Source organism: Brachionichthys hirsutus, chromosome 9 (assembly GCF_040956055.1).
Source record: "Brachionichthys hirsutus isolate HB-005 chromosome 9, CSIRO-AGI_Bhir_v1, whole genome shotgun sequence".
Lineage (NCBI taxonomy): Eukaryota > Metazoa > Chordata > Actinopteri > Lophiiformes > Brachionichthyidae > Brachionichthys > Brachionichthys hirsutus.
This window is the reverse complement of record NC_090905.1, coordinates 8,242,791-8,254,145: the sequence shown is the minus strand read 5'-3', so window position 1 is coordinate 8,254,145 and position 11,355 is coordinate 8,242,791. Positions and strand designations below refer to the sequence as shown.

At 46.5% G+C, this 11,355-nt stretch overlaps 2 protein-coding genes across 2 annotated transcripts; one reads left to right on the top strand and one right to left on the bottom strand.

Annotated features, from left to right (window-relative positions):
- Positions 1–449: 449 nt before the first annotated feature.
- On the top strand, positions 450–7,168 carry cep135 (centrosomal protein 135). The gene is made up of 24 exons (XM_068743651.1): positions 450–562; positions 647–837; positions 926–1,093; positions 1,182–1,323; positions 1,417–1,501; positions 1,583–1,711; positions 1,800–2,015; positions 2,105–2,170; positions 2,317–2,467; positions 2,545–2,768; positions 2,867–3,013; positions 3,092–3,223; positions 3,563–3,640; positions 3,711–3,862; positions 4,066–4,181; positions 4,271–4,425; positions 4,725–4,780; positions 4,905–5,073; positions 5,172–5,282; positions 5,374–5,559; positions 5,675–5,884; positions 6,254–6,456; positions 6,527–6,631; positions 7,024–7,168. Exons 1-24 carry the CDS (start codon positions 450–452, stop codon positions 7,166–7,168), a joined length of 3,450 nt encoding a protein of 1,149 aa, XP_068599752.1.
- A 450-nt stretch (positions 7,169–7,618) lies between these two features.
- chst14 (carbohydrate (N-acetylgalactosamine 4-0) sulfotransferase 14) lies at positions 7,619–10,504 on the bottom strand. The gene is made up of 2 exons (XM_068743757.1): positions 10,188–10,504; positions 7,619–8,778 (listed from the first exon to the last, which is right to left on the bottom strand). The coding sequence occupies exons 1-2, from the start codon at positions 10,422–10,424 to the stop codon at positions 7,951–7,953; spliced, it is 1,065 nt and encodes a 354-aa protein (XP_068599858.1). The 5' UTR covers positions 10,425–10,504; the 3' UTR covers positions 7,619–7,950.
- Positions 10,505–11,355: the final 851 nt, after the last annotated feature.

The window sequence follows — 11,355 nt, the reverse complement described above, 5'->3', positions numbered from 1 at the left end:
ATCATCGGCGCTCTTTTCAAACGCCTTCACGTTTGCATGTAAAAGCTGATGAGGTTTTAAGTGAACAAAGTTTAGCAGAAATACACTTTGAATGCAAGTTATTCGTTCAACCAAAAGCTCGTGTCGGCGACGTGAGGCCAGCTGTCAAGATAGAGCAAGGTATGCTACAAACTACATATTTAGCTAATTTGTAGTCAACCGGTAGCCACTAGCCGGCTAAAGCTAGCTGCATTGCAAAAGCAGGCGTTGCTAGCTTATTATCCACACATGGTAATGATATTATTTGATTATTAGCATTGTTAGCCTGTAAGCTAGCTTCCTAGCGTTAGCCCCCCGTACACAAACTAGCTGATTTCATTTAGGTTGGCTTGTTTAGCGACGAGCCGCAGCTGAGCCAGCCCAACGCAGGTCCAAACAGTTGGGGCGTGTTTTGTTGTCACTTGGCAGCCATGAACGCCACGGCAGAGAGGAAGTTCGTGCACCTGAGGAAGCGTCTGGATCAGATGGGCTACCGACAGCCGCTCGGGATAGACTCACTCCCACTGGTGGAGAAACTATTCAGGTGAAACCTTCACCTCTCCTGCTCCTGCTTCTAAGTGTCAGCCAATCAATTACAATTGATGAGGTGCTTGTGTTTTTATTTTAGTGACCTGGTCCACACAACTGAGAGCCTGCGCAATGCCAAACTGTCAGCAGGGAAAACGGAGAAAGAGAGTCGAAATGTTGATTCTCTCCTGGAGCCTTACAGGGCGGAGAACGCTCGTGCTGTCCGAGAGAACAACGATCTGCATCAAGAAGTTCTCAAGCTGAAGGAGGAGAAGGACCGTGTAGCCCGAGGCAAGTTGCGTTTCGAGCGCCCGGCCCTCGATCCTCGTGCACCCAAGGACTGTTTTTGACTAATTCACACAATCCTGTCTGATTCCAGAGCTCAAGACCCACATCAGAAAGCTGGATCGCGAGACGTGTGATTTAAAATTTTTGAACAATCAATATGTGCACAAAGTTCGGTGCTTGGAGAAGGACGGCAAGGCTAAATCTGAGCGTATCCAACAGCTGCAGGAGAAGAACATGCAAGCCGTGGTGCAAACGCCAGGTAACGCCCGACTTCAGCTTCATGACGATACGGTAAAACCTGGACATGGATAAGTTAGATCCTCCTTTCATCTCGCACGTTTTGACAGGTGGAAAGAAGCACAGCATCCCCTTCAGACGTCAGAGGATGCAGATCGACGAGCTCCTCCCTCCCTCCGCCACAGCGCCGTACCCCGTGCCACAGCCTGATGACCCGTATATAGCTGACCTGCTGCAGGTGGCCGATGGAAGGTTTGTGCCGGCGATTCTCATGGATGCACTGATTGCCAGTGCCGGCATTTTTAATTAATGCTTTCATTGACTGTGACTTACTTTGATTTGTAGGATTAATGAGCTGCAGCAAGAAATTATAAAGATCAAACTAGACCTTGAAAATGCTCAAGAATTTATAAAACACTTAAACACACAGGTAAGAAAGTAATGCATTTGATACTATATTAAAGTTCACTGTAGAGATGCTGGTTTGTTTTGACATGCTTTTCATCTAAAGGTGGAGCTGAGAGATAAAGAGATTGAGCGTCTGAATCGCGCTCTTCAGGGTGGACGACCTCACGATGTCATTTCTCTCGAGGCTCAGAACCTCAGCAATGAGAAGCTGATTGCCCATCTTAATCTTCAGGTGAGCATGTTTAACCGGATTTCTCGGTATGTGGAGAAACAGAGGTTGCCTTGTTTTTGAGACTGTTTGTTGCCGCGGTATCGCGCAGATCGAGTACCTGCAGGAAACCAACAGGACTCTGGAGCAGAAGGTCGACGGCCTGCGGCAGAAGAAGGAGGTCGTCTCCACAGAAGTGGCCAGTTTGTCCATAAAGAACCAGGAACTGTGCAAAGAGCTGACGCACATAGACGACCTTGCCAAGCGGATGGAGATGGACAAAGATCGCGTGTTGGAAACTGCTGATTTGGAACTGCAAGAAACGAAAGTATTTTTTTTTTTGTGGAAGTATCAAGAAAGATATTGAATCTAAATGTTGAGCCTTTACTGATGATGTGAAATATGCTTTTTCAACAGAACGAAATTCAGAGACAACAGAAAATCATTGAAGACTTGGAGGACATTATCACCAAAACAAGAAGGGTGTGCGCAGAAAAAAACTCCAATATTCTTATTCTGTTTCCTGAAATGCATAATACTTGGAATACTGCTGAATTCTACTGACTGACCCTTCTCCTGTAAACGTAAACAGCTGTATTAATAAATGTTTTTAAAATGGTTGAATTTAGTTACAGGTTGAAGACAACTTTGAAAAGGACCATCTTCAGGAACAAGTGGTGAATCTGAAAGAGCAGAATGAGAAAATGGAAGGACTGGTGAATCTTGTGGAGGAGGAAAAAATCAGGCTACAAGACAAAATGGAGAAAATGATGTCGGCTGGTGAGCAGAAGTTTGCTCAACTGCCATTGTGTAGTCGCCTTACGTTGAGATTAATGCATTTACTGACTCATTTCTAGAGAGAGACTTGGTGCTGGAGCTGGAAGCTATGCGGGCTGTGCATGGTGTCTGTGGGAGGGAGCGCTCCCCATCACGACTCGATGCGTTTGTCAAGAGTCTAGAGGCGGAGAGAGATAACTATCGCAGAGAGGCGGACTGTTACAGGAGAGCCACGGTGGCTGGTGGTCTGGATTTAAGCCCCAGTCGCAGCCCAGGAAGGGGCAGGAGTCCTAAAGCAAAGCATGTATGAGAAGATGCTTCCTAAATACAACTTCGTTAATATTCCGTTTTCCAGATTTTCACATCGTCCTTGTAAAAATCCGGAAATATCTCCATTCTCAGGGAGGCGCTTCAGAGACGGAACGACTCCAGTTATTAAAGGAACGAGACGAGCTGAAGGCTGCTCTGTTTGAGAAGCACGCTGAGGGCGACCAGGACATCCAAACCCTCACGGCTGAGAGAGACCATTTCAAAGCGCAGGTCAAACAAGTGAGTTTTCTGATATCCCAGCAGGTGGAAACTACTTATTGATCACTTTTTGTGACCAAATATTTTTGTCCACTTAAGACACAAGAGGACCTAAAACTGGCTCGTAGAACAGACGTGTCAGCTGGTGTTCTGAAGGAAGAACTTAAACAGGCCGAAATGAAAATTCATCAGATGAGAGCTGAAAGAGACTCGCTGCTGGAGCGATTCCAGGTCAGTCCCACAGTGATGTACTTTATGGTGTTCGTGACCTCTGCATCGTATGATGGTCTCTTTCAGGGAGGGGGTTGGCTTATCAACAATAAGATTACATTTCGTCAGCATGCACCCAAGACTGTCATCCAACTTGTTTCCCCCCCAAAAAAGTTGGGGCACTTTGTAAAATGTAAACAGAAAAGAGGATGAGATGATTTTCAAATCTTTGAAATTCCATATGTAATTGAAAATATATACAATACAGTATTTCAAACATTGGATTAAAAAAAAATACTATTTATAATCTGGAATGTATTCAGCATAATTAACCCACTTAAATATTCAACCTTCTTGCAGGTTGAGCAGACTTCAGCTCTCACAGACAGACAGGCGGACGAGAGGAGGATTCACGAGCTGGAGAATTCTGTGAAGAGTGTAGGTCAGAGTGGCATTACTTCAGAAGGGATATCGCTGTCATGTAACCTTTCACGGATTTCGCACGCAGTTGGAGAGGGAGCAACTGGACCTGCGTTCCCAGGTGTGTCATCTGAAGGAGAATAGGGAAGCTGTGGAGGAGGAGCTGAAGGTCCGTTGTGCTGCTGTGGTCCAGAATGCAGAGGAGGTTGCCCAGGAGAGGGCGGAGTCTAATGCACTGAGGTTAGTGTTGACAAATGCTTCATGAGTTTGGAAAATTCCGAATTTGGCCATGAAATCCTGTAAAAACCACTTAAACTGCTGAGATTTCTAAAGTATGGCCTCATTCTGCAGCTATTGGCGTATTGGGAACTGACGGGGTCAGAAGTTGTTGCGTTTCTTAGCGTATTAGAAGGTTGTTTGACTTTCTCCCATTTCGTCTGTAGGCTCCTGCAGGAACAGAATGAGCGATCGCTGTCTGATACCCAACACAGACTGACTGTGAAGATGAATGAGCTGCATGCTGCCCGAGAACACATCGGGAAACTGGACAAGAGAATAGGTGAATGCGTTTGCCTTCATAGATTGCTGCAGTTGCATTTTCTTTGTTGGCCACTTGGCTGTTTGCTTGATTTGTGTTTTGTCTGACAGGGGAGCTGCGCCAGCAGAGCTCCAAGCACAAGGAGGACGTGGCTGCTCTTCAGAAGTCCATCGCTGCCTTGGATCGAGAGAAAGATGTCCTGCAAGATGATGTGGACCAAAAGACTGAAAAACTGGTTGTTCTCCAGCAAGAGAACTCTGAAAAGGTAGCTGGGTCCAACATTCCTCATCGACATCATCAGGCTGGTGTTAAAGTTTCACCTGTAATCTACTTTAAAACGATACACATGAAAACATTTCCTGTAATTCTTTTCATGCTTGTTATGAAAAGATCTTCTAAAGCAGTTCAGTTCACTCCCAGTGAAAATGTGCATGCTTAAGTTAACCCCGGTGTAATACTGTAAGATAGAACATGTTTTAACGTTTCCTTTGAAATGTAGTGAAAGGATCTGGATGTGATTTAAGAAATATTAGTGACTTTTTCTTTTTTTTACGATTTACAAAGGAACAAACCCTCGAGGAAGTGAGACTGACCGTTAAAAACATGGACGGCTCATTAGCGTGAGTAAAGTCATTTCAAAAGTAGGTTCTGATTTTCAAACATTTTGCATTCCTCCCGATGAGACTGTTGTTGTTGTTGTTGGGGGGGGGGGGGGGGGGCACATCAATGTTGTGGTGCTTGCAGTCAGCTGCAGGGAGCGTTAAACAGCCGTGAGAGGGAGATAACCAGCCTGAGGACGCAGCTGGATGCCTGTCAGGATGAGCTGGCTGCTCTGAAGAAAAACAGGGAAATCACAATCAGGGAGAACCGGAGGCTGCAGGATGACCTGGCGACAATGACCAGAGAGAACCAAGTTCGTAGTGAATGTTTGTTAGTCAGCGTTTGTTTCTGCCGTGTATGACAAATGAACGAATCCGTAAAGTAACGGCAGCTCCTGCTGTGTTTGTGAAGGCTGTGCACGTGGAGATGGAGCAGGCCCTGCATGAGAAGGACGAGCTGAAGATGAGGGTCCACTCGTACATTTCTGAAGTATCCAGAATAGAGAAGATGATGGCCGCAAAGGCAAGAGGGAACCGCCATCCAGTAGCTGTCTAAGACTTCTTAATAGTCGGCTCTGGCTGCTACAGCTGGCTGCTGCACATTTTACCAACAGGAGCAAGAGAACAGGAACCTGCTGGACCGATTCAGGACGGCCCACTCTGAGGTGGAGGAGCGGGAACACAAGCTGCTGAAAGCCGAAGGCCTCAATAACTCCATCCGTCTAGAGCTGCTCTCCTCGGACTCTGAGCTCAGACAGCTCCGAGATACTGTCAACCACAAGGACAGAGAAATACAACAGGTGAGGCTTGGCCTGGAATCAGCAGCTGATTAATGCCCTTTTCTAAGTGAAACACTCAGAGATGTTAGACTTCAGCATGTGATTAATCTACTTCCTTGCCTTGCTGTTTCCAAAGCATGTACAAGCCCTACAGGCATACGAGGCACAAGTGTCCTCGCTGGTTCGTGGAATGTCCCGACTAGAGGAGGAGCTCCACAGAGCTCGGGAGGAGAAGTCCAGTCTGCTCTCAGACCTGGCATCTGTCAGGGAGCTCTGTGTCAAGCTGAGCTCTGATAAGGAGCTCACTGCACGTCAGCTCACCTCCAGGAGTATGGACCTCGAGAGGGTGAGCCCTTACACACACGTATAAATAATTATTGAAGCTGGGGGGGGGTAATGTTTCTACCCTCTGCTCATGAAACAAGGAACAAACTGTCAAACCAAAATCCTTATTTTGTTATACAGGCTGTAAATACAGGATGTTTTTATGATTAATGTATTGATTCTCCAAAACAATGGAGCCATTTTTAATTAATAGTTGAAATGCACTTATTTGAAGTTAAAATGAAGACTGTTTTTTTCTAATGTTTGCCTCAAGAATTCTACAGACATTTTTTATTGTATTCACTGTTACAATCCCGATTTCTACATCAACACTTCATTATAGCTTTGCTGCTACATCGACGTTCACACTCTCAAATGTTTAACCTCCAAGGTCACCGGAGAGCTGGAGGACGTTCAGTCGGAGGCGGAGCTTCTTAAGAGACAACTGGCCAGTGAGAGGCTGACCGTTCGCAACCTCGAGGCGCTCCTCTCCACCAATCGGCAAAAGGAGTTCCAAACCCACCTGACGGCCAGCGAGCGAGAGTCGGAGCTGAAAGTCCTCCGGGATAAGCTGACCCTGGCCGACAGCAAAAAGTAAATTAAGAAAATAAAGCTTGACTTCTAAAGGCTACGCTCTCTTAATTTGTGTTTAAATGCATCCCAGTGCAGAGCATGTCCGGGAGGTGTCCCAGCTCCGCGGGAAAGTCTCTCAGCTGCAGACGGAGATGGACGTCCTCAAAAGACAGCTGACCACAGAGCGCTTTGAACGGTGAGTCTTCACAACAGCAGCTTTCTAAATATGAAATCTCTGAATGGAGGTAAACCAAAGCGGCCAGCTCGGCACAAACTAGCGCTGGTCATGCAAGAATCTGTAAGAATCAGTATACGCTATCAATGTATCATTCATACTTCACTGACGTGATCACAACAGTGTTGACAATATCAAGTTTTCTCCCTTTAAACTACTTTTTTGTGTCTTTTTTCTTTCTTTTTTACGTGATCGAAGTCCAATTCAGAGACGACCCTCAATTGCTTGCATTTCGCCCCTATAAAGTGCTAATTAACCAAATAGTTTCAGTAATTCGTTACAGCTTTGACGATGTAAACAGCGGAGGAAGCAAGAAAAAAGCGTTGACCTTGTCTCGTGTGTCTGACCTCCAGGGAAAGGGCAGTCCAGGAGATGCGCAGACAGGGCGTGTCCTTTTCAGCACTGCCAAGTGTCGCCGGCAGTCCTCCTCACACGCCCCCCGAAAGATCCATCCTCCGAACCGTCGACCGCTCCACCGACAAATCGACAGACAGGTAAGATGCCACGCATGAAAGCGATTGTGCTGCCTTTGGAATCATTATGTGCAGATTTTAAATGCTAGTTCATATTTAATTATGAAGCTTTAACATTTATACATTGATCTTCGCATCTTTCGTCTTTTCAGGATTGTGAGCTTCAAGGATTAAGTCAAACCAAAGGCACTGAGTGACGGCCGCTTGTGCTTCCAGCCTCCTGGCATCAGTCCGTCTGCAGCCTGCATCCTGCTTGGAGCGCCACGGATCAAACGGTTCCAGAGCCTTTACTCAAGCCGACTGTACTAACATTTAGCCAAGATGGATCGCGTTGGGATTCAGTCTCTAAAGTCAATTTAGTTCTCTAGAACCTCACGTGTTGCCAGAAGTGTCCGTTCAGCCCTGTAGTTGTTTTTAAATCAAAGATGTTTACATTTCTTAAATTATTCAAAAAAAAAAAAAAGAGTAAATCAGAATTTCCATGAATTTGTACCACAAAGTCTGAACTTGTGTTTTATTGCAAGGTAAATAGTTCAGTTATATGAAGGGGCAGGCAGGAACGCACACAAGCTCGGTTTGAACCCGACAAGCCAGTCAGAATGTGGTCTGGATTTGAACCTTTTACCTTCACCGTGTTTAAGAGGCAAGCGAAGTACAAGGTGGTCGCAAGCGTTAGTGGTTTTCAAGTCAAGGAATCAGCTTTGGCAGTAAGAGCAGTCAATAAAAATGTGTAACAGTTATAAAAATACAATAATAAAAAAAATGTCACTCTTGAAAATAGTCCCATAATTATATAACGTTGCATATTTAATGCTGGCAGTACTCAGAGGTTGTGTTGGGGAGAGGATAAGCGAATAAGGAAAAGTCTAAAATGTACTTGGGCAGGAGTTCCTTCAACAGCGTCTGCGGTAAACTGCACACGTAATAGTGTAGCGTCTCCACGGTGACGGGCTTGTACCACGGCTGCCTGTCTGGGAAGTGAACGTGAGGAGGCGCTCCGACGCGCTGCAGCACACTCTCGGCGTCGTTCTCGAGGTGCTCGTGGGAGCCGATGAAGTCGTAGTGAACGACGCAGGGTTGGCACAAGTTGTACACGGGCATCCAGTGCTCGTTCATGCGGTCCACGTCCACATCCAGTAAGAACCTGATGAACTCGGCAAACGTCACGTCATCTCCTGTTATCTGCGCGTCCTTCACAACCCCTTCTCTGTATTTCTGTACGATCTGCACGCCATACTTTTTCTGGAATGACGCAATCTCGCCAAATTTGTTCTTGTATGCAGAGAGCAGGCGCTCCATGGGGTCCCGCACAAACATGAACTTGAAGTAGTACTTGAGGCGGAAGTTGATCTCCTCGGGTTTTAGAGAAATCAAAAACTTCAAGTCACTGACGTGATTCATCCTCATGTTGACGTTCACGTTTTCCACGGCGCCGTTCAGAACCTTGAGAACCTTCTTCCAGTTGGAGCAGGCCACTTTGGGCACGTAGCAGTAGAGGAAGCGGTACTGGTCATCCACCAGGATGTGCTGCAGCAGAGTCCTCCTCTGCTGGGGGCTTAGGGAGTTGATGTGGCGGGGCATGTTCTTCTGGTTACACACGGTCCTGATGGTCCGGTTACGGATGTCCTGCAGGAGCTACATTGTAATAGAGATCAGTGAATTAGGAATTGGAAAGCTTTTATTGTCAGTGTCATCACAGTACAAGTACATGAGTGAGCATCGGCTGCAGCAGATAAATCACGCAGCCAACAACTCTCCTTCGGGAAGGTGCAGAAAGCGTCAGGTGCACAGGACGACACGCAGGAGAAAGGAACGACACGATGCACTGGGAATGCGCAGGAACTTTAGTAGGAACCAGGCAAGTCTGGAGAATTGTCCTTCGGGGAGGAGGGGGGGCACAGTAGGTAGGATTCCAGAGCAGATGAGCCATTGAGGTGTGTGTGTGTGTGTGTGTGTGTGTGTGTGTATGTGTGTGGAAAGTCAGAGAGACATGTCCTTGGATTGTTTTGGTAGACAGATAGGACCTGGCGTCGTACAGAACTCTCTCAGAGGCGGGGGGGCAAACGGACTGGAGACATAATAGATCCAATATTCAGCCGAAATGAAAATGTATCTTAATCCAAATATACAACTGGTCCTCAGTTATTCCTCGATTCGTGTGCCAAGGCGAGACTTCAGTCCCTCCAAGCCAGCACTCAGTCCGGTGGTCTGCGATACAGTTCTACCTGCCGGGGAAAGATGGTATCCGGTTTCTGCCGGTCCTGCCCGGATCGATCCCTGAGCCGGTTGCCCAGGTCCTCGATCCGAGCCACCACACGGTCCCCCAAAGCAATTAAGGGTGAAGTTTGATTTATTTGAAACAGATGGTCATATTAGAAACAACACTTGTGGTCACCAGATTATCAAAGCTTGGTTTAGGAGATTTTGGAGGATGGCGTTCCAAAGCAGAGAGGTAATAGTGAAGATAATGAATCGACTTTTGTTAACTCTTCAGGACAAAAGTCTGTGAATCTAATCTGCACAAGTTTTGACTTCAATCTTTTGAGAGTACAAAACCTTGTTCAGGATTAATACATTATATCTTAAATCACCATTTCGGTCAGGCATACATAATAGCCATACCTTTTTGATGCATGTACAATTAGGGAGACTTTCCATGTGTTCCAAATACTGCAGCCAAATCTTACAAAATGCCCATATTTTCTTTGTTGTTGCAGCTCTCCCTTTGAAACCCACTGAATGTTTCTCCTCACATAATCTCAATCTGGATTACAGACTGATTTTTAATCGATCGGGTGGGTATGACCTGTTTGCTGAGGATGACTCATCTCTTCATGTAATGTGCGGCTGTCATTTTCTTTCACAACATTTTTTCTACGTCATGACGACGCACCTGAAATCCTAAAATGTAATGCTGTTGTAAAAATAAATATGCAAATAACGCACAGAGGACACAAAAACACGGAAACTATTCGCTTTGTTGGCAAAGAAAGAAAAAAAAAAAAACACTCGTAAAAGTCCAAGCAAGACTCTAGAACTTTTACCTGGGACTCCAAGTCCTCCGCAGGAGAGACGCGCCTCCGCTCCAGCAGCGCGTCGCGGCCGCCCCTGCGTGGAGGCGCCTCCACGCCGCGGAGCATTCCTCTCTCGATCATGAGCAGCAGGCCTCCGGATGCTACGATCACCAGGAACGTCAAAACGGACGGTAGAAAAGCGGAGTTGCGGCGGACGGGGCTCCAGTTGACCGACCTCTTTAAGCTTGTGAACGGCTTGTACTTCATCGTCGCGTCTGCTTTTACGCACAAGTCTTACGCGCACAAGTCTCGGTCCGTTCCGGTGCGTGTAAACCGTATACAGGCTCGCTGACGTCTTCCGAGTGGGGGAGGAAGAAAACGTTTCGTACATACCAGAAATAAAGCATGAGTTAAGCCTTCTGCCCCCCCCCCCCAACTCAGGGCTGGGCTTCAGAAGTGTGTGAAGTCAGCTGGCGGCACGGAAATCACTTCCTTTGCAAATGGCAAAAATAAAAGCATTTTTTTTGACACACAAGTCGATTGAAACAACTGGAGAAATAAATGTGTTTTCAGAGTAAACGTCTGGACCCACGCTTCCTCAGCACGAAATACGTCATGAATAAATTAAGGTAACTAAATTACTTATTACCTATTACCTTATTAACACCTGCATATTCCTCCCTCTCCTCCACTGAAGGGAGATTTGGAGATGAGGTCAGAGAGACCAGACTTCGATGGTTTGGACACGTCCAGAGGAGAGACAGGGACTATATCGGTAGAAGGATGCTGAGGACGGAACAGCCAGGGGACAGGACTAGAGGACGACCCAGGAGAAGATACATGGACGTAGTGAGGGAGGACATGAGGCTGGTGTTGGGGAGGACGATGCAAAGGACAGGGTGAAGTGGAGAAAGTCGATTTGCTGTGGCGACGCCTCAGGGGACAAGCTGAAAGTACAGTAGTAGTACTAGACTCGAGGGACATGAGGGTGTCAAACATACACAGAAAATCCTCATCAAATTCTGAAGGTCATCCTGTGTGCACAGAGGTCATCTTTCACTTTCTACCCTCTTTGTGATTTAAATAGGGCTTTAAAATGCTGTTTGTTTATTTAACAGGGACCATGGATGTTAATTCTGCCAGAGGTTGAATGGGGACTAAAGCTCTCTCTCTCCCCCTCTCTCGCTCTCTTGCTCTC

Excerpts from the sequence above, each read along its gene's own strand:
- cep135 (XM_068743651.1), top strand. The coding sequence starts at position 450 with ATGAACGCCACGGCAGAGAGGAAGTTCGTGCACCTGAGGAAGCGTCTG. Across the intron at positions 563-646 it reads CTGGTGGAGAAACTATTCAG|TGACCTGGTCCACACAACTG; the intron begins GTGAAACCTTCA and ends TTTTTATTTTAG. Across the intron at positions 5,885-6,253 it reads GGAGTATGGACCTCGAGAGG|GTCACCGGAGAGCTGGAGGA; the intron begins GTGAGCCCTTAC and ends TTAACCTCCAAG.
- chst14 (XM_068743757.1), bottom strand. The coding sequence starts at position 10,424 with ATGAAGTACAAGCCGTTCACAAGCTTAAAGAGGTCGGTCAACTGGAGC. Across the intron at positions 8,779-10,187 it reads CGGAGGACTTGGAGTCCCAG|CTCCTGCAGGACATCCGTAA; the intron begins GTAAAAGTTCTA and ends ATTACAATGTAG.